Here is a 21,567-nt window from a genome sequence, read left to right on the forward strand (position 1 = left end):
AAGACAGAGTAATTTTTAACTTAAACTGTTTTTGAAGGTCACTTAAGATTCACTTAAATGTTCACTTTGAGATGCCAGAAGGGCCTAAGCTGTCCCAGAAGAGGAGCAGGGAAGCTTCCCCTTCAGAGAGACAATAACTCCACCACCTGGGTTACACCACAGGGATGAATTTTGGGCGTGGCAAAGGATCCCACATCCTGAGCGGGAGCCAGAAAGCAGCAATTCAGCAGCTGAGGAGAGGAGCCTGAAGGAGAGCAAAGCTCCCCCTTCCCGATCACGTGAGAGAGCAAAGTCAGGAGCCAGGTCTGGGCTTTGTGGTCCTCCTGTGGCTGGAGGAAAGCACAGCTGCTGCCTGCCCGTGCCAGGATGCTGCACGTCCCCTCCCCACATGGTTTTGCAATCGCCGGGCTCAGTGCATGGGAAACAGGCTGGGCCATGGCTGGGCTGTTACCCCAAAGCCCTGGAAGCAGCTGTGCTGGGGGAGCTGTTATGAGCTGTGTGGTGTAACCCATCTGTGCACAGGGAGCAAGCACGGGGGAGTAAATAATCCCTAACATCCACACTGCTGTCTGCCAAGGGCTAATAATTCACTCGGGAGCAGACAGGAGAGCCGGCCCGGGGGACATTCCCACGGCAATCCCTGATGCAGATGGGGCGTCCGTAGGCTGTGATGACCTATGGGAGTCACACCAAGATGAGTTCCACACTCCCCCAGTGTGGTCCCATGGGCTTCAGTGGGAAAAAGTTCTCTGACCCCCTTGAGAAACTTCTGTGGTTTTAGACAAAAGCTGACATTTCAAAGGATTTGTGGAAGGAAGGGGAGAGGGAAAAAAATAGCAAAAGAACATGCGGCTGTTGACAAGCCAGGGGATAGGCACACACCTAGCACACAGAGAACTGCTCTGGTCAGAGGAGCAGGCTGGCTACCCAGCACCCCACTGACAGGGCATCTAAGCCACAACTTTCCATGCTGATACTGATGGATGCATATTCAAAACTTACAATTGTCTCTAAAAAATGTCCATCTCCCCAGTGAGCACTTCCAGGTCCACATCCTACTCCATGCAGCACCACTGGGGCAACAGAGCAGTACTGTGCAGCTAGTGCGCTTCCCTTAGCACCAGTTGGCAGTCAGATTGGCCAAAGGGTGATTTGGGAGCAAAGCAAGACCAGCCTGTCCATGTCACTGTCCATGTCATGCCCAATTCCTGCTTTCATCCTGTAAGAGCAAAGCTTTGACATGGACCATACCCTGGGTTACAGTCAAGGCAAGAGCTTAGTCCACATCTGGTTCCTACCCTGGCTGACAGAGCTACACTAAAATCAGTTTTAAATGTTCACTTGCACCAGTGGCACAAACAGAGGTTGCTCAGCACAGAAAAGACATGGATGCCCCTGTCACCCTTGCTGCAATCAAGATCTACCACCTTCTGAAGCAGGAAGATGGATATCAAACATCCTCCCACAGAGCACACTGAGCCCTGCATGCTGGGGTTACAAAAACATGAAGCTGGGTGAACGATTACAGGAGAGTAACTGGACTCACTTGTTGCTCAGTGCTCCTCCCTGGTCGCAGTCGCATGGCCGACATCCATCCATGTCATTGCTCAGGCCCCAGTGCTCGGGCTGCAGGGGAAATCACCAGCACTGTAACCTGGGGCAGACTTAGTTCCATCTAACCCAAAGGTACATTTTTAAACACTCAGCACAAGCTGTCCCAGACTGCCCCACAACCCATGGATCCCGCTCCTCTGGTTGTGGGTCTACCCCTACAAGCACCAACAGCATTTCCCTTCCTGCTCTCCTCCCACCTTGTTGACCATTTCAAGGGCAAGAGAGCCATACATGGGGCAGTGGGTGAAGGGCACTGCACTTGCAGGGCCGCTACTCTGTAACTTGCTTGCTGGATAGACAGACAGACAGACTTGTTTGGTTTTTCCATGCAGTTCACTGCTAGATAAGAGCTTCTTTAGTGTTTGTACAAACACGTCCAGTTATCTGACAGTGTGTTTCTATAACACTCCAGCAAGCATAAACACTAAATGGAAATGTATGTGTGTGAAATAATCCTTGCCTAAAATAATGGCTTGTTTAGAAAGCAATTTTTTTGGTAACAGTTTCCCTGACCATTTTGTCTTTCTCCCCAGCAAGGACTTCAGTAGAACTGCCCAGGATCCCTTATTTTCAGAGCAACCACAGGCACCCTAATGTCTCACTCCTTATGGTCCCAGGAATTAGCCTGGATGCTCCTGTCTGCCTTGACACGCATCCCAGCTCCCCAAAACACAGCACACTTCATGGCTCCTGACATACCAAGGTGCCCTTTACAGCCTGAATGTCAGGCATGGGCTAGTAGGCAGTCAGAGACAGTGGCCAGCACCTTGCTCCGTGCTTCCCACACTCCAGCCTCCCTCACACCAGTGTCTCCTAGTTTATTTTACGGTGAGCTACTTGCCAGACATTGATTGCACTGCTTTCCTGTCACCAGACGCTTACAATAGCAGTTTCCTGTCTCCGAATCACAAGGATTCCCCCCGGGGTGGGTGCCCAGAGGGTTACATGCACAAGCTAGATTGGGAAATACAAATAGGCAGGTCAAAAGCAGGACTGGAGACGTATTTTAAATAGTGTTCAACTTAAATATATACATTAAATTTCCCCTGAATTCCCCATTACAGAAATTTATTTCATTCTTTGCCCACCACCCATCCCAGCATAACTTCTCTGGCCTAGAGACTAATAATTGAAAAGAAATAAAGGAGGACTGTGCTATTTCCACTGAATACACCAGAAGGATCAAATGATTAACTGCATTTTAAGGGCTCCAAGCTACATCAAATCTACAGTAATGCTTTTCCTTTAGCCAAAACATGAAAAAAAGGAAAAAAAATCCATCCCACAAACCAACTTCTCCTGGCACTAACAGCTCCTCAAAGAGCTTTTGATCACACATAAAGGAACATATGTTTTTACTCACACTGACAGCCCACTGGGTCATCGGCACTCAGGCCATAGAAACCTTCTTTGCAGAGGTCACAACGCTCCCCCTCGACAAATAATTTACAACGGCACTGTCCGGCAATGAGGCTGGTGGAGAAATCAGTGTAGCGGTCACAGATCCCACCATTCTGGGAGCCGGCTGGGTCACAGTTGCAAGCTAAGAAGGAAGCATCACACGTGTTTCATTAACTGCTGCAAAATTAAAGGCCAAGTCTCACACCGAATTACTGAAACTCAGCTGCTGTGTTTGACATGGCGTGGGTTGGACACACAAGGACCAGGTAAGTTCCCATATTCTCAAAGAGAAAACAAAACCCTGCCAGACTCACTCAAGACCTCCAAGACAGCCACTTTTCCTCAGGGATCCCAAGGCCACTCCCACCCTGTGGAGTGGGGCTGCACTTACGCTCACAAACGTCGGGATCCCGCAGGTCTCTCTCCGGGTGCTGGAAGTAGAAGGGTTTGCACTGCTCACAGTTGCGTCCCATGGTGTTGTGCTGGCAGTCATCGCACACTCCCCCGCTGGTGTTCCCCGTCGTCATGTACACAGCCATGTCGAAGTGGCACTGGCTGGAGTGGCCATTGCAGTTGCACTCTGTGACAAGGACAGAAAACAGGGTAAGAGTCCTGGGGGAAGTGCAGCTCTGCAGAAAAGACACACCGGTGTCAACCAAAGAACATGAAGGGTTTTACACACAAGCCCAAGTAACGTTCATGGCACCCAAATCTGCATTTTACTCAACTCACTTTTGCATGCATTACTATTGCGACCTTCAGCGGGGCGCCAGGGTAAGTCATGATAGAAATCCAAACACTGCTCACAGTTTAATCCTTTGGTATTATGTCTGCACATGCAGTGACCATGAACCTGTAATTGAAAAAAAAGGGAGAAAAAAAAAGAATGAATAAAAGAGTTTGTTACAAATGAAAAAGGAAAAAAACCCAAACTATTCTACAATGAATGCAAAATAAAGCTAGCACATAATGGACATATATACTTTTGGAGACTCTAATCCATATAACTGCATTTAGAAAAGGCATAAAAGGCCATAGGAATGTCTTTCACCTGCCCAGGTATCCTAATGCAAATTTGTCCTTCTTTCCTTACTGGAACTAGTGCCTAGATGCATGCTTCCAAAATAAACAAGGAGAGCACAGCTCCGCCCAGATAATCACAGAAGCCTCTTAGAACTAAAAGTTAGCTGTTTATTAGCTGTTAATTAGCTATTAACATGCATCTATATCAGCAGGTCACTAGCCCAGTGCCCTGTTTCCAGCCCTGCCATGGTTCTCAGAGCATCCCAACAGCCAGTTTGGATGGCGTTTATCCATCAGCCCCAGGCTTTGCCTTTGCCTCCTGTACAGAACAAGCATAAAGCAGACCTAGAGTGGTTGTGTGACAGCCGCTCCCACGGACCACTGGGACTACCAGCACTGCAGCCACGATGCTAAAGGCAAAACTTGCATGGAGACACTGACCAAACATAGGCAATGGAGTGTACCCGGTTCGACAGCATCCTGCAGCCCTGCACAACCCACACAACCGTCACACATGCTTCCACATCTCCAACCAGTTAATAACTCACCCATTAACAGGGTGCTAGTACGGCTTGTCATGCAAAAACCATGGAGAAAAGCAGACCCCAGAAGGGATGTGGCACTTGAGCAGCAGCATACCATGGAGGCAATGAGGGTTTTCCTTCAGGGCTTGTGTTTATTAGGACTACAACCTTGACTTCTCAGCTGGTAATGACTAATAAACACAGGTTATGTTTGATTCACAGGTGTTTCAGCCTTTGACGCCTCTATTCCACTTCAATTTTAAGGTAACTAAGTCAACTTATACATTGGTCTCTGACCTAATAAGGTTACTCTCCCTTTCTTCATTCCTACCTTTCAATTTCATCAGCTCTTTAACATAATCAGAAAAGGAATTTTAAAACAATTATCACCTAATCTATGTGTTTGATTAATACCAATGATGACAGATATGTTTGCCAAGGAGGAATAATTGTAACAGTTTTGTTGTTTGAAAATCAAGAGTGCAGAAGTGAGGGACAGAGTGCCATCTTTACATTTTTGTTCAAATCACTTAAAAGAGGCACAGACAAGAAGACTTATATGCAGGAAAGTGTGAATATTTACCATTCCTTCCACTTCCTCATCCAAGCCCTCCACCGGCGCACACTCACTGGCGTGTCCGTAGCAGAAGCAGTTCCCACGAACCACCATGTCGTAGATGGCATAATAGTACTTCTCTCGGATCTCCATCCTGGAGTCCAAGAGGTTATCTCCCAGCGTGTGCAGCTTGACGAATTTGACTCTCAGATTTGTGATCTTTAATAGGTCTGCAGGGGACACACACAAAATACCTAACCAGCAAGCCTCTTTTGGAATTATTTACCAGATAATATTTTGAATGGGAGGAAGCCAGGAGTGACTTCCTAAGCATGCTTCCTATGGGCAGATTAGATCAGATTTAATTTCAGCATCTACACATCACTCTCCAAATTAATAAAAAAAAATTGCATTATTTTACTACAAGTTGATAACTGTGTAAGTAAGTTTAAGCACAATTTAAAATAATGGTCTATTTTAATATAGACATGCACAGGCACATACACAAACATTAAAGGGCAAGGAGAAAAGCTATCTAAAGGACACTGATTCTTTGGGGTTTTAAAATGTAGGCTGGGTAAGGACTTGATATGAAGCAACTGCTGCCAAGTGGACCAGGAGCCATTAGAGTTATGAGAATTTTGGAAAAGTCTTAGCTGGAAGCAAAGACAAATAATTCTTTTGTACACGCCCAACTTTCCTAGAAAATGTAATTAGTCACATTTTGTGGTAAGAAGTAACACCCCATCACTGACCACATACAAAGAATTTCTTAACGAATAAGTCACGGGAATACAATATTGCAGTAATTAATACCATCCACATGTCTACTTTGATATTGTGAACCACATGTCTACTTTGATATTGTGAATCCTATGGAATTTCTTAGAACCTTGAACTAGGGTTGACAAAGCACTTCAAGCCTACGAAAGCAGTTTCTCCTTTAAAATGTTAAGTAAAGAAAAAAAAAACAACATTAAACTCATAGCAACGAGCAGACACTCCTCTACTTCACATATTTCCTTTTACTCCAGGTAGCTTTACACTGAGGGACATGAACCCAACCTGAGAATGCATATTAAATCAGAGGTCAGGTTAAGGCCAAGCACTGCAGCTCCCTCAGGCCAAATACCCCACAAGGTTTCTCTATAAGCCAGAGAACAGAACTCTCTGAGCAACAGATGTCTCTGCCTCTGCATTCATGGATTGCCATGACCATTAATCTGGATTGCACGAACACTACAGCACAACTAAATCGTAGTTTATGACCACATCTGAGTGGTCCAGCCATGCAGTGCTACCAAAGTCAAATGTTCCAAAGTCATGACTTTGTTCTGAAAAACAAAACACGACCCCATTGATTTTAGCTGGAAATGCACAATGAAGTAAGTACCTTTGTAGCTCTCTTCATTTGTTTTCTGAATACTGTACAATTAGAGGGTCACATTCCAAGGTTTCTCTTGGCAACTCATGTATTTTGGAGAAAGGGAGTTTTTAATGAAAATAAATTCCTGATCAATTAAGGAAAGGACCAAATCCACAGAAGTGTGCAAGAGCAATCCCTTGAGTTCACAACACTGATCTTTATTTCCCAGCACATCACTGTCTGAGTCAGGAAAAGAAGCCATACACAAAGGTATTCGTATGACTTCAAAACTGCTGTTGGGGCTAATGCATGACTTTGTTAGTGGATTACTGGCTTTTGTAAGCAAGTAAGTGCTGAAATGCTCTCAAATCAGCCTGAAAGGTAACTGCATACATACTCTGAATCCTTGGACTGTATGGATCTTCAATTCGAAAAGCAGGATCTAGAACACGATATATTACCTGGAGGAAAAATCAAACAACAAAAGATTCAGCTTCAAAAAATCAGAGACTCTGAATTTATATACACAATAAACATATTAGAAAAATTGTCTCTGACCTCTCCCTCTGTTGAAGGTTCAATGTCAGAGTATCGGGAATCACAGATTATATCATCCACTTTCTTCATGGGTCCAGTTGAAATCCCAGGAAATGAGCTCTCACAGTCATAAGCAAAATACCTGTAAACGTGCCAAGTCTGCCCAAAGTCAGATGATCTTTCAATCAACATTGCAGCAGGACGGAATGTCTAACAGTAAGAAAAACAAAAGATTTCATTTGGTTAATTATTATTTGCATTTATATTAAATTTTATTAGTGTGAGCAGTCCACATGTCTGGATTTTAATCTCTCTCCCTGCACAAACTATTTCCAATATGTGGAAATATTGGAAATACTTTTCTGATGATATCCCACTTTCTTCTCAGAGGCAGACAGATGAAATAACACTCATCAAACCATAGACTACCCGTCTTCAAAAGATAGCACCCACTGGCCAAGTGCTTAAACACACTTAAACAAGAAAACTTGTAAGTTTTTTTTATTCCAAACCCTTTCTGAAAAGTGGGGGTTAAAGTAGGGCTTTACAGAGACAAAAAGATTTTTTTCCCACAGCTTGTGGAAAGCAGCAGAGCCTTCTTCCTTGCTGTACCTCTTCACCTGATCTTTTACAAAGGACCTAATGGGCCTTCTCTCCTACTGTAGGGAGCAGGAGGCCACTGCAGTGCTTCCCATCCAGCCCTGATGCCCAGAAGTTCCTGCTGAGCAGGTACCTCTGATGCTCAGAGAAGCCCCAGCATTTCCTCTCTTTGTCTGACCACCTGACCTTTTGCAGCATCTCTGAAGTTCAGTGCCAGCTGTCCTCTGTGCTGCCTTACAAAACCTTCTTTATGGAGATTGAGAGGTTCAGCTTCATCCACTCATGCTGCATTTGACTGCCCCAGTCCCCAGTGACCCTCCTCCAGCTGGCCTTGCCCAGACTCTGGCAGGCTGCATTTGCTTCACACAAACCAGTGTCCTTCTTACCTACATGTATTTAACTCTAGAACAACGAACTAATTAAGTTTCAAAAAGATTTTTAATCCCTCTGACCTAAATAAAATGTTTTCATTTTTGTGCTGCATTTCATATTTATTTAACCCTAGCTTGTACCTACCAAGAAATGCCAACAATCTCTTCCTTATGTATTCAGAGGAGGACCGCCCAGAGCCAAGCACAAAAGTATTTCAGTCACAGCTGGAAAGACATTTTCTCACTGCTTCCTGGCTGAAAATATCACCCAACTTAGAAACTGGTATCTCACCCAACAAAAAAATTTAGCAACCCAGAAGTAAGGCAGCTCAACTGTCTACCACACAAAGCCCACAACACATCATTAAAACTATCTTTCCCCTGCAGTCTTCCTCCAGACAGCAGACCGAGCCCCAGCACTGGCACACAATGGCTGCAGTGTCAGGGGTCTTTTGGGGTCCCCTCGCTGCTGGCTTCAGCAGAAATTATCACCTTCCACTTCAGCCACCATCTTAAGGCACAGGGAGAAAAACCCTAGTTGCTGCCACAGGAAAGAGGAACCAGCTGTCCTAGAAAGCTGATGCGTAAAAATAAAGAGATTAATCTGTCCACATGGGAAGAGCATTTAGAATGTACAGGACATAAGCTACCATTCCAAGACATCTGTTTGTGAAAAAACAAAGACACTTTGTGTACAGATGTTCCTTCTTCCTGAAGACCTTTCCATTTGCCAAAGGAAAGCTGGCCAACTATTTTCAGGAAAAAAACCCTTGCTACTATATCACTTAGCTAACAATCTTCTAGAATACAACCACCAGAGACACACCAACACAAAACCCAGCTTCAGTATGACTCCTTCTGTAGCTTCACTGAAGTTCAAAGACAAATTAGAACTCAGCCTTTCTGCATGACTTCAGCACTGGTTAATGGCTGGCAGCTCTGAAAAATTCAGGCCAAGCAGCTCAGACAAAGCCCAAATCCCAAATATCAAATAGATGCGAAAGACTATGAGACCTCTCATTTCTTCATGTTTTAGGGTTCGGGGGTGGCTTCCTTACCTTGAAGGTCATAATGAGATGAGTGAAATGAAACTCAGCCTCCAGGTCCAGCTGGATAGTCACGTTTTCCAAACCTGCAGGGGCAGAGAAAAGAAGGTGTTAGCAAACAAGGACACCTGCTAGTCTCTACATCTAAATTTTGCCAAAGCTCTTCACTCTGTTGGCATGAGACTATTTTCTTTACCACATGGCTCTGTTTGGAAAAGGAATATGATGGTTTAATGCATGCCTGAGGTAGAAGGGGAGACACCAAGAACCTGCTGCAGAGTATCTCACATGGGATTCCTGATCAGCGCCAGACGTGCTACACCCAGAGTGTGAGCCTGCAGTGCTCTTTGGGACAGAGGCGTGGATGGGACCACCACAAGCTGGGTGCTGGCACCAAAGCCCCCAGTCCAGCTGGGGATGCTGAGCCCAGATCTGTGTGGTGGCTGCAGGCTGTTCTCCTACACCCCAGCAGCAAAAGTTTCTGCAGCCCTAATACCCCCAGTCTCACTGATGTCTGGGGGGTGGTGTTCCCCACCATGTTTCCCTCACTCTGAACTTTCCTGTCCAGAGAACAGCTCCTTTATAACCTGGTTTTGAGACACTCCTAAAGCAACTATCACAGCCCTGTTTTGCAGCCTCAAGGGTTAAGAAAATGGTGAGAGGAGAAAGGTCTTCCAAACTGCTGTAACCAAACCTGTGGTCAAAGACTCTATGCAGAAAGGAAGAAAAACAGCTAGAAATATTATTCTGCCTTGTGAAAAGAGCTCTCAAAACAGCTGGATACTAATTATACTGTAGTTAGAAATAAAAAATAAAATCAAGATTTACAGAGAGGAGAAAGGGTAAGAAATGAAAATAATAAAACAATAAGGCACTTAAATTTTTGACCAGCTGTAACCTTCTGTGAAGCATGCAGCAATAGTCCCTTATGCTGTATGCCTGAAAACATGAATTGGACAGAAAGAATCATTTGTTTTTTATTGTTGAAGGACATTTTCATGACCTTATGAGCTAAGAAACTTTTCTGTGTGAATGCTGCCAAGCCTGTTGCAAAAAACATGAATTATCTGGAATGCTGGAAGAGAACTGCTGGCGGCAAGCAGTTGATCTAAATGGTTAAAAAGGATTTAGTGAAAATCTTTCTTTAACAGGCAGCAAAACTGTTACAAATATTACCTCTTTTCTGTTTTCATATACAATAAGGCAACTACTGCCAATACATTTGCAGAAATCCCACCCTGTCCAGCTGGATTAAAGGTTTCAAGACTGCTGTTTGAGAAACCCTCGCTGCCTTTGTGTATGAAGGCATGCCAAAAGCATAACCAGAAAAGTAAAACAGGCAGAGGAAGGATTAAAAGAAAAAACAAAAACCCTACCAAACTAATATGCAATTTTTGTTTTTAACGAGCTGGCTTGTTTCTGCAGTTCATTTTATTGTTTGGCAAATGGTACAGAAATTCAGGGAGCTCAGGAGGGAGAAGGCAGCTTGTAGGGTAAGAGATATCCGTGGCTTTACTGTCCTGGGGTAGGAAAAGGAAATTGGAGGTCTGCAGGCAGGGCAAGAGCCAGCTCTGCGCCCAAACCCCCTCCTTCCACAGCCTCCAGCCCTTGGCGTGGGGAAGCCCTGGGATATTTACTCCTGGAAGGCTGCTCTGCTCTTGCTGCCCAAATATGAGGGAGATCTGAGGCCAGCGTGGGAAACTCTTCTCTTTAGGAAAGGATTTTTGCAGAGTGCTTGTACGGCTGTTTCCAGCACTCCTGGAGGACTCGAGGGGTTTTGTTGCAGATTAAGGACCGCTCCAGGGCACACAAAAGCAGCCGGTTTTACTCATGGCTCCTCACACAGCATGATCCTTCACAGGGCAGTAATCAGCAGGCCAGAGATAAGAACAAACCCACAGGTACCCTTAAACAAAAGGAGGGAAAACAGCTCCCAGTCCCGGAAATTGCTCCGGACAAACCGCATACCATTTTCCGACTGCCACCAGAGCTTCAGGCGATTTGGAGCGAATGTGGTGACGACATTTTCAATGCGATGACTGTCGGGATTGAGAGTATCGTGGAAGGGATCCTCCGAATCACATATGAAACATTTTTTGTCCTCCTGGAACAACACGATAATCAGCATTACTGATTTTATCCATGGGGCAATAGTTGCTTCCTGCAGATAAGAGTATTTTCCATCCATATCACATTCCACTCATTTTGCCCGCAGGAGTCATCAAAGATTTTTTTTTGTTGAAATGCTAAGTGTTTTTACCCCTATGAATTAATGCAAATTACCAAATGGAAAATATGCCCGGAATTCCATAAACCTCATTTCTAGGGGAAGCATGTTTTCAAGGAAAATTGCAGTTTCAGGAAATCTCTTCCAGCGCACATATTCTCCAGCAGAATTCAAAACCAGTGGCAACATCTACAGAAAATTGCTGAATTGCTTCTGTAAAAATGCAAGCGTGCAAAACTGCATCTTAACAACTTGTGTGAAATAATTGTGGCTTTTGGAAGCTGGCTTGGAGATGCACGTTGCCTGCATTAGCGATACCTCCCATGAGGCGCAGTGCACATCAAGGGACCCTCTGTGATTTAGCCCTTTTCTCTGAATTTAGCCTGTCAAACTCCTACCCAAACCCTGTGTCTTCAGCTGGTATTGCAACCCCAAACTGTGTACATAAGGTCCATTTGCACACATTACAAGGACTGCCCAAGAAAAACCAGCTCAGAACATGCCCGGGATGTGCTGCTTGGGAAAGCCGGAAGCTTCTTCACCAGGGGACAAAACCCCATCATGGCTATTACTACAAACAGTACTATTTTGCATTGTCCTTCTGCCTAAAACCACCACTGTCTGCTTGCAAGGTAGGGTGCAAACTGAACCAAAAGGCAGTGTTCCTGCCCAGACCATCGGAAGGAAGCAGATGAGGGAGCAGAGCTCATTGAATGGCAGTGAAGGAGCCCCAGCACACCAACAACTCATCCCCGCCAAAAGCTACACAGGCTTCGTTCCTCCAGCACATTTATGGAGACAAATGCCATTCTTTATCAGCCAAGAACGTGACAGCTGTCAGGTCTGCACCACACAGGTTTTCCATTTCACCAGTTCTGGCTTCAGTTGCTCCTCCCAAGCTCAGGGCTTCACCTCCCACGAGTCCTCGAACACTCCTCCAGCAGAAAGAATGGCAAGGGCAGGGGTCCCAGGGAAGACATTCCCTACTGTCAGCTCCAGGCTTCTTTCCCCCTGCACTTCATGCTGCAACTTGCTCCTTCTCTGACCAAAACTGAATCCTAGAAGACCTAATTCTGCCAAGCACTCAGTGCGGCCATGCCCCATGTTACTAAGAGGATACTGGCAAATTCCACGATTTCTTCAATACCACACACTGTGGTTCACAATAACCAGGGACATCCAAATGCTGAACCGGGGCTGGGAGACCAGGAATATGGGCACATGAGAACTTCTGAAGTGATGCTTTTTACAACGGCACTTCAACATTTTTTGAGACAAGAAAATGTAACAAAGCACCTTTGTAATTTTGTTCTACCAGAGATGCTTTATGTTGTTAAAGTCAATCCCACCATACATGAAAATGTTCAGTGAAGCTAAATCCCACGCCAATAAAGTATTAACTCTATTAGACAGAACTTATACAGTAAAACTAAAGGTGGGGGAAGGATGAAGGGAGATTTGGTAACTTCAGGGCACAAATGAGTCAAGTGCTACAGCCTCTCCTGCTTCCTGTGGTTTTCCTTCCAAGTGCCAGAATCCGGCCCTATTGTCTCCACAGTAATTGGTCCGGAGATTATCCCTTTACTTTCAGTTCAACAGTGCTCCACGTATAACTGGTATTCTTCTGCACCATCCCTTCTCTCTCAGAGATTTTAAGTTTGGTGAGCTGCTTCTGGCTTTAAAAAGCAACAGCTCACCAGATGTGCTGAGACAACCTCATTCGCATCCTTTCACTCCGGGACCGTACACATATAATTACATTACGGGGACTGTGGACAAAACATTGCCGGGCCCTATAGCCCACTCTCCTTTAGGAAGCTGTCTAGACGGCTCCGAGCGAGCCGGGGAATAAAGCATTAATTGAACTTACTGCAGCACATTCTTCTTTATTGGCCTCCATCAGGAAAGGGGGGTCGGAGCCGAAAGCCGAGGGGGATTCCCGGGACTCAGGGCGCGGGGTCCCGCACGGGGCACGGGGCGATCCCGCACGGGGCACGGTGCGGTCCCGCACGGGGCACGGTGCGGTCCCGCACGGGGCACGGTGCGGTCCCGCGGGCACCGCTGCCCGCACCTCCCACCCCGATGCCCGCCCCAGCGCCGGTACCGGCGCGGCGGCCGGCGCGGTGCCCGGGAGCGCTGCCCCCGCGGCCGGCGCTCACCTGGAGGTGGCTGACGATGCAATAGGGCTCGGGCTGGCGGAGGCCGCAAGTGGAGGAGGCGGAGAGGCGGGCGGCGCGGCCGATGAGCAGGTCGCCGGTGGCGGGGTAGCAGCTGCCCTCGGCGCAGCCATAGCTGTACTCGGGCTCCTGTGCCGCCGCGGGCCACAGCGCTGCGCGGCCGCGGAGGAGAGAGGGGGACAGAGGGGGACAGAGGGTGAGAGAGGGAAGCGGGAGCGCGACCGGGCTGGGCGCCCCGAGCCGCCCCTGCGGGCGCTGCAGAGGCGCGCCCAGCCCGCCGTGCCCCGACAGCGGCCGGAGCGGAGCGGGAGTTACCGAGGCAGCAGCAGAGGTACAGCGGGAGGCGGCCCATGGCAGCCGGCGGGACGGGACGGGACACGACGGGACGGGACGGGACGGGACGCGGCTGCCCCTCCACGCGCCGCTGAAAGCCGCGGCTCCGGCCGCTCCACGCAGGCGCCGCCGTTCCCGACTGCGGCCCCGCGCCGCCGGGTGCCCCCCGGCCCTCCTCCCCTCCTTCTTCTCCTCCTCCTCCTCCTCCGCCCCTCTGCATCCGCGGGGCCGGGCCGAGCCCCTCCCGCCCGGCCCCCCGCCCTGGGGCAGCCCGGCCCTTAGCCGGGGCAGGGAGCGCAGCCGTCGAGGAAGGGCGGCTCAGTCGGGGTGGTAGGAAAGGAGAAGTCCTGTCCCGCTGTAGCCAGGGAGCCCCGAGCGCGGGACCGGGGACTCCAGCCCCCCGGCCCGCAGGCTGTGCTCTTTCCAGCGTCGGGAGCGGGCTCTGGGCAGGGTGCGATAATCGAAGGGGGTGGCAGATGGCGGGGGGGGGGGGGGGGGGGAATTACCAATCGGGTGTCCCCCTCCCTGCTCCTGTCAGTGGAGAAGCAAAGGGAATGGGGTTATTCACCTAATTATGCCTTTTGCCGGTACGTGGATGGAGCTGGGCCCCTGCAAGAAAGGATGGATGGATGGATGGATGGATGGATGGATGGATGGATGGATGGATGGATGGATGGATGGATGGATGGATGGATGGATGGATGGATGGATGGATGGACGGACAGTGGTGCATACTTGTGTGGTAAGGCCCAAATCCCAGCAAAGAACCAGTGAGTTGGCAACTGTTACACACAAGGTTTGGTAGCCGCTCTCTGCCTGGTGCTGTGGTGCCAGCACACGTGGCTCAGGAGTGCCGTTCCTGGGGATGGTGGCTGCCATACATGGTCAGGTCTGGCCCAGGCAGAGGCCCAGCAAGGCCAGCAAAGCCACTGCCAGGATGTGTGGCATTCGCTGGGAGCACACGGCGCTGTTGCCTTCCCAGGGGCACTGGGGCAGCTGCAGGGAATGAATGACTGTGCTGGAGCTGCCCCTGCGCCCCAGCCTCTCACATCAGTGCCCTGGCCTCTGCTGGGGAACATGAGGGCTTCATTGGCTGGTAGCAGAGTTTCCTCAGCACCCGGGGAACACGTTTAGTGTTAAATAATGCCTAGGAGTCTGTATGAAGGATGGATGTGGCTGGGACAAATGTCTGAGTTTATATACCCAGGTTTTGCTTGCGCACGTGTAACGCGTGTACTTGTGTAAATCTTTACCAGGTACCAGTGTCCCCCAAGAACACTTTGCCCTCACTATTTGCAGTGCCAGAATGAAAACACGCTATGGTCTGTCTGGCCCAGCAAACCCTGCCGAGGTAGGTAAATATGTTCATTCTCATTTTACAGATGGATAAGCAGAAACAGAGAGATACCAAGTGACTTGCCCTAAAGGTTAAACACCAAGTTTGAAACATAACCCAAGACTGAATTAAAGAACTTGTGGAGCTGTTTCATTAAAGAGATCCATAAAATTAAATCATTCTAAACTGACAGGGCAGGAATTGTAATATTCTAAACTTCTTCTGCAATGTGGTCTTCTAAATTCACAAAACAAATTCAGTTTCATAGCCCTGCTATATTTTTTAAGCTTCAGTACACCAAACATTTTTGTCCCCCCACTAACAGCAAATGTTTTACTTTGCTGCTGGTAGAGCCTCCTCTGGCCCATGGCAGATGTGCAGCAGCATCACCCCATGTGCAACTGTTTCATTGCCCCTGGACTTTTTCTGTTTTTTCCAACTTTGATTGAAGTTTTCTTCTTTGGTTTTTTTCCTGTTTCATAGCCTTGTAGAAGTCCTATCCTCCCCTATAGGTTCCTTTGTGCCTTGGCATAGAGAGCATGAAAACACACTTTGTTCCAGCCTGGGGGTGACCCTGCCGTGCGACATCAGGGATTGAGCTGGAGCTACAGCCACAGCCTTGGGTGGCCACCATCACCCCTAACCGTGGTATTCTTTCAGAGGTAAGGGAAACCACCACACTCAGTGTGTGAGTAATTAGGAACAGGGATCTTGTGTCCCTCCCTCTCTGCAGTGCTTGAGACAAACAGTGAGTGGGAGTATTTTGATTCTTCAAATTATAAAAATTCAGTTTCGTGTTGTGCCCTCTCCTTGTGGTTGGTGAACCACCTTTACTGCCCTGGAGTATCCATTTCCTGCATGGTTGGGAGTCTCAAAAAACAAAATTTCAGAATTTGACCCCAGTGGGACCCACTTGATCACCCATGTTCTTAAAACACTGCAGTGGTTGCATGCCTGGTAGACAGAACTGATGATATGATTTTGATTAAATATATATTTGATTATATGTCAGTTTGGTTGTGTTGTTTGCATTTTGATTAATGGCATTAAAGTAAAAATGCTCTACAGCAGGAAATTTATTTCAGTTATTTTTTTAAGAAACAGTTCTCTGAAGCCAATTTTGCCCTCAAGGAGGAGGTCCAGGGGGAACCACAAATAGGTATTTTTTATCTAGAGACAGCATTTTCCCCACAAATTAACTTTGAAAAACACTTTGAAAGTTTTTTTCGTCACTTCCAGTGGGAAATGCTGCACAGTTGTAAACTTCTGAAGCTGTCACAGGATGGATTTGGAATTCTGTGGCCACTGGTCCCGTCGGATCTACTTTCTTTGTGTGTCTGAGCATGCTTGGAGGCAGGGAGCGGAGGTTAGACTTTGTGCTGAATTTCTTCTTCCTGCTTCCGCTTTCTTTTTAGTGATTTCTGTTTCCCCCCATGGATACATCTCCTCTCCAGGCCTGTTTGACTGCCTTGTGTTTACAGATTTCTTATCCACGCAGCTTGTGGAAAGCCATACAGCAATTCTCAGTCAACAGTGGATTTTAGGAGGAAGCTCTCTTTCAACTTTTTGCTTGTGAATTCAGATTTTTAAAGCCTATTTTTATATGAACAAAATAATTTTGGTTTATATGCAATTGGGAATTTCTGTCAAAGAGCTTCAGTTTGCCTCTTCCAGCTGCAGTCCAGCAGGGTTGCATTGAAACTTGCAGGAAATCCTTCATTACCTAGAGACCTGCATGTGAGCAGCTTGGTATGTGCTCGGAGTAAAATAGAGATGTTTGATTTCATTATGCCAGAGTCAACCTAAATACAATCATCTGATTACAGCCTAGTAACTTAGAAAGAAGCCTCACACCTCACTTCTTCTAAAGTGCTAAAATTCAGAAGCTAACCCACAAATTCCATGCATTCCTGCATTCAGGTGGCTTTGTTAGATTATATCAAAATTATAATTTGATTCCATTATTTTCACAATAGAATGTGTTACAGTGTAATGCATGTTGCTCATTGCCCTGGAGCGCAGCTGGTTTGAGTTAGAGTATCTCTGAAATCTCATCTGCCAGCAATTCCCACCCAAGCCCCCAGCACATACCAATGCTACTTTAGCTCTTGTAAACACAGGGTGATAACTATGCAATGTTTATCTCCGTTATATCGATAAGGATTGTTTCACGGGTGCTGCTGGCATGGGTAAGTGTTAAGAGCCCTGTGTTCCCGCAGGGCGTTCCTGAGTTTTGCAGATGTGGTCTGGGCTGCGTCCAAGCTCTGAAGCAGCGCCATACTATGAAGTCCCTCGCTGTGGGGCAGTCCAGCCAGGAATGACACGACTGGTTTTGACTGAGGAAGACCCATAATTAGTCTGCTCTGCGACCTGCAGGAGTTTGTATACCAAGGGTGGGAGTTTGAAACTGAGGCACAGCTCACTTCAGTCAAACTCTGGCATGTCTATAACAGTTGCTTAACCACAAATTCCTTCTTTATTAATATATTAAAAAATAATTACAGCCTAAAATTTAGGCCAATTTATGTGTTCCTGATGGCAAAAAGAAATTGTTGAGTGAGCCCTGACTTCTGTGAAGTGCTGCATTTTGGGAGAAGAGCTGGAGAAACTGTTTTTCAACATTTCTAGCCCTTTAGACTCACAGCTTAAACCTAAGAGCTGGAGTTATTCTCCATTTGCTGGTTACATTAATGAAAACCGTGTGAAACCCCTTATAAGCATAAGGAAAACGGGCGCTGCAGGAGCGCCACAGCCGGGGAAAAGATGTTGAAGTTGCTTTCGGCGTTCAGCATCCGAGCACTGCCATCCAGCGGGCACCGGGGAATGGGCTCTGTCGCCTGGACCTGCCTGGAGCTGCTGCCCGCCGCGTTCCCAGGGAGCTCCTCACCCAGGTCAGGGCTCCTGGTGAGGGAACCCTCCTCTGCTTCAGTGAAGAGATGCGGCTGGAGCAGGGATAGTGCCCGGGTGTGCTGCTGGCTGCGGGAGCCTGCAGGGTTTCATCTGCCCCATCCGAGTCTGGGCAGCCCCTCGCAGGGTCATGGCACAACCACGGCTTTTAGGGGTTGGCAGAAGACACTGGGTGTTGGGAGTCTGTCTTTGAGACAGCTACCAGCAGCTCTCTGAGCAATCCTCCCTTTGCATTTCCAACCCTCCCACCACAAGAAGCTGTGCACAGGAGTATATTGTACATCTCCCTCAAAGACTACACCTGATTACTAAATCAGATGGTTTATTACAAAACATTTCCTATTTCCATATAAATTCAACTGGACAAAAGAAGAAAACGAAAAAAAGATAAAATTACATTATTTGCTAGGCCACTTCAGACATATTTCCAGAGGAGAGTGGCCTGTGCCAGAATTCTCAGGAAGTGGTAATCATGGTGATTTCAGCTTCATTTTACCTGATGGTCTGTTCAGACCCTAACTCTTGCATGTTGCATACTTGCTTTCCTGCTCCATAATTTCATTTTTAATGGCTATCACTTGTTCCTCTAGTTGTCTCAGTTGCTCTGCCTTATCTTGTTTGGTTTGATTCAGTTCCTGAAGCTTCTTCTCCAAATCTGGAAGAGCAGAGACATGCAATGATGCTCACGTTTGTTGTGTAAGTAAAATCTAGGGATTAGCAGCATTTTTTCCCCATGAACTTTAGAGGCAATAAGCCCATTTTGAATGGGGAATGGTTCATATGCAACTGGAGGGAAAAGTCTGGCTTCTGGATAGCAAGAGGATCATGATAGCCTTGAAGAAATTAATTTCTCAGCATGTGCTTTTGTCCATCAGTTAGGATGGGACAGGACATGGAGCTCTTAAAGGATGTGGTTTAAATGGAAACTTGGAGGAACAGTGTGTCTGTGTAAAGCCTAGACAATTTGGATGTGATGGGTTTAGTTCTCCCTCACTTGTGTAACTGTTTTCTGATGGTTCCTATGAAGCTACACCAATGTAAGCATATTGGTAAAGAGTTGAAAACATGGCATTCACTGCCTGTTTCTAATGTCCTTATTGTCCAGGCATTTGGAGTGACTTGGATTATCTTAATGCCTTTCCTCAAGGTAGGTGCTCAAAATATTTATTTGGATCCTGAATAGTCGTGCAGTCCTGAAGAGTCTTCTCCTGGGATAGAGTTTCTGCTTCAGTTTGCTGATGTTACATGGTATTTTCTGATATTTAGCCTGGGAGGACCCTTGGCCTAAGGGTTCCCAGTGGGAATGCCCAGACCTTGACTACAAGGAGAATTGGGTTTCCTGTGTGCAGGGACATGAGATGTGCTCTTCCTTTTTGGTAACCCTCTGAGCCTATGTGAGCAGCAGTGCCAGTACAGCCACAGCAGCCACGGTCTCCAGTGCCCGTGACCCCTCTGCCTGACAGGCATGGCCCCTTCAGGGCACGTCAGCTTGGGTCTCCACAAGCTGGTAGTTGTAGCTGGTTTGTTCTGCCATTGCTCAGAGACAATGCCTGAAGGGGAACACATGTGGACCGATGGGAAACAGCTGCCCTAGAGCTCTGTCAGACACGGCCTCCCCTGGGTGATGTGGGGAAAGACTGAGCCTAGAGGAAGGATCGAAGGTCCAAGTGCCCAATGCAAAGGCATAAACAAGGGCCTCCAGCTAAGTCTGCAGGTTTTATACAGGTTTTGCACTTGCCCTGTTTTTAAACTGAAAAAAATCTCTGCAGGTCCCTGTGTGGACAGATCTTAACCTTTGCTTACAGCAATGTATTTAAATCAGAAAAAGTACATAAGCCAAATCAGTTCAACTACTTTTATAATTAGTAGCTTCAGGCAGGGATTTTCACCAGGTAAATAGTTTTAAACCTAACTTTGAGTGAACTTAGTGTGTTAGTGTCTGTGGGCAAGGACTTCAGCCATGACTACACAGTGCTTACCACTCACTGTGGAAGTGAGAACATCACCTGTTATTCTTTTTATCTTCTTTTCAGTCTCTTCAGCCAGTTTTTCTGCTTCTTCTTTCAACTGCTTCACTTTTTCTAGTGTTACTTTTGGAGGTCCTTGGGATTTTAGCTTTTCTTGAAGAATGGTGTACTTTGTTTTAACATCAGTAAATTCCTGTAACAAAATGTCATTACTTAAAAGGCATCTCATAATTAATCTGGTGTACACAAGGAAGTTATAATACTTTTTTTAACATCCTCTTTGAACCAAAGTTTATATTTCTCATTCTCTTAAATATTAAAAAATAGATCCTTAATTTGTAGACATTGAAAAATGCTTTGTAAAACATGATAGAAATCAATTAAAACAAACTGCCAGTGGAGTAATCTAAAGGAGAGGAAGAGGCAAGGATATAAAGAAAATATTATTTAAGTTTATGCTGCTTTTGCTTCTGTTGATAGGGCTTTTCTGTAAGTTTCATTTTACCATGAGGCTTAATTCAAATTTAATGAATTATCTGTAGCAACATTGGGGGTTTTACATTTTCAATTGCAGAAACATTTACTGGCTAATCTGTTCCCTGCTGATCTTGGTTGCTGTTAAGGCTGTAGTTTAGATTTTGCCTACGGTTCTTGTAACTTGGAAGTATGGCCATATTCCAAGCTTGTGCTGAGGGTACTTGGTTCTTGCCATTTTAGCAAATTTCTGGCTGCATTTTCAAAAAACTGAACTACTGGAAGGCACTAAGCCAATCAGAAACTCCAAGTAACTCCCACAGCAATTTTCGCCAAAGGAGAATGACACAGGATGAATTGTCAGGGTGCTTCCATCACTTAGATATTTTAATATCTGGTTTTGTGATTTGTTCTGTTGTGTTTATTAGTGCCCATGGTGACTACAAGTCTTATACACAGTGCAAGAAAAAAATGTCATGAAGTAGCCAGAGAAATGTGTATGTTTTCTGTCATTCAAGCAAACAGAAGTATATGCCAGAAACCTTAAAGTAAAACACAAATTCTTCTTAACCATGGCATTTTACACTGCATGGCATAAAGAAAATATTAAGTTTTGATGACAGCACGGCAATGCTTCTGAAGCAAAAATTCTATTAAGCATGGAGGAGGTTTTTTTCCCTTAACATGTGACAGAAGGGCTTACATTATCAGTTTTCTGGGCTTGCTTATGAGCTGCTTCTGCCTCTGCTCTTGCCTTTGTAGCTTGATTCTTGTTCATCAGCGTTTTTGCCTGCCATGTGGCACTTTCATCTTCCATCTCAGTCTGTTTAGCTGACAAGTCATTTAGTTTATTGTTTGTCTTGTTCACTTGGTTCTCAGCCTAAAACAGAGCAATTGAAGGCTGTGATTTCTTATGCAACGTCCATCCAGCTTGTGGCACATGGTAATGAGGGACTGTCCATGGATTAAGAGACACTTAAGCAGTATGGAATTGGTGTCATATCTGTGCCACATTCTGGTTTTGTTTATTTATCTTAAGAAAACTTCAGAGTGAAGTATCTCTTTCTAATAAATCTAACAAATAAATTAAAATATTTGCAGCAAGATA

The 21,567-nt window shown here is 46.3% G+C and overlaps 2 protein-coding genes and 1 long non-coding RNA gene across 5 annotated transcripts in view; 1 reads left to right on the plus strand and 2 right to left on the minus strand.

The window, feature by feature from the left end:
• The window catches only part of LAMB1 (laminin subunit beta 1), a 42,352-nt gene extending 28,407 nt beyond the window's left edge, over positions 1 to 13,945 (minus strand). Inside the window, exons 1-12 of the mRNA XM_030292018.4 lie at positions 13,758 to 13,945; positions 13,425 to 13,594; positions 11,007 to 11,142; positions 9,051 to 9,124; positions 7,043 to 7,231; positions 6,882 to 6,945; positions 5,146 to 5,348; positions 3,748 to 3,868; positions 3,407 to 3,595; positions 2,978 to 3,157; positions 2,456 to 2,568; positions 1,547 to 1,626 (exon numbers count right to left, since the gene is read on the minus strand). Of these exons, the coding sequence (XP_030147878.4) occupies positions 1,547 to 1,626; positions 2,456 to 2,568; positions 2,978 to 3,157; positions 3,407 to 3,595; positions 3,748 to 3,868; positions 5,146 to 5,348; positions 6,882 to 6,945; positions 7,043 to 7,231; positions 9,051 to 9,124; positions 11,007 to 11,142; positions 13,425 to 13,594; positions 13,758 to 13,794 (1,556 nt within the window). The 5' untranslated portion in view covers positions 13,795 to 13,945. The remainder of the gene's footprint in view (positions 1 to 1,546; positions 1,627 to 2,455; positions 2,569 to 2,977; positions 3,158 to 3,406; positions 3,596 to 3,747; positions 3,869 to 5,145; positions 5,349 to 6,881; positions 6,946 to 7,042; positions 7,232 to 9,050; positions 9,125 to 11,006; positions 11,143 to 13,424; positions 13,595 to 13,757) is intronic.
• A 68-nt stretch (positions 13,946 to 14,013) lies between these two features.
• LOC140680916 (uncharacterized) lies at positions 14,014 to 21,563 on the plus strand. Of its 2 annotated transcripts, none has more exons than XR_012052262.1 (4): positions 14,014 to 14,226; positions 15,032 to 15,126; positions 15,595 to 15,773; positions 17,331 to 21,563. It is a non-coding gene; the product is annotated as an uncharacterized lncRNA (long non-coding RNA). The 2 variants fall into 2 exon arrangements; XR_012052261.1 differs by lacking the exon at positions 14,014 to 14,226 and adding an exon at positions 14,440 to 14,517.
• LAMB4 (laminin subunit beta 4) overlaps positions 18,294 to 21,567 on the minus strand; it is a 41,108-nt gene continuing 37,834 nt past the window's right edge. The window contains exons 33-35 of one of the 2 annotated variants that reach the window (XM_072919805.1): positions 21,163 to 21,339; positions 20,025 to 20,178; positions 18,294 to 18,673 (exon numbers count right to left, since the gene is read on the minus strand). In XM_072919805.1, the coding sequence (XP_072775906.1) occupies positions 18,534 to 18,673; positions 20,025 to 20,178; positions 21,163 to 21,339 (471 nt within the window). In that variant the 3' untranslated portion in view covers positions 18,294 to 18,533. Of the gene's footprint in view, positions 18,674 to 19,997; positions 20,179 to 21,162; positions 21,340 to 21,567 lie in introns of both variants that reach the window. The other variant, XM_072919799.1, reaches the window with a different exon arrangement.

Source organism: Taeniopygia guttata, chromosome 1A (genome assembly GCF_048771995.1).
Source record: "Taeniopygia guttata chromosome 1A, bTaeGut7.mat, whole genome shotgun sequence".
Classification (NCBI taxonomy): Eukaryota; Metazoa; Chordata; class Aves; order Passeriformes; family Estrildidae; genus Taeniopygia; species Taeniopygia guttata.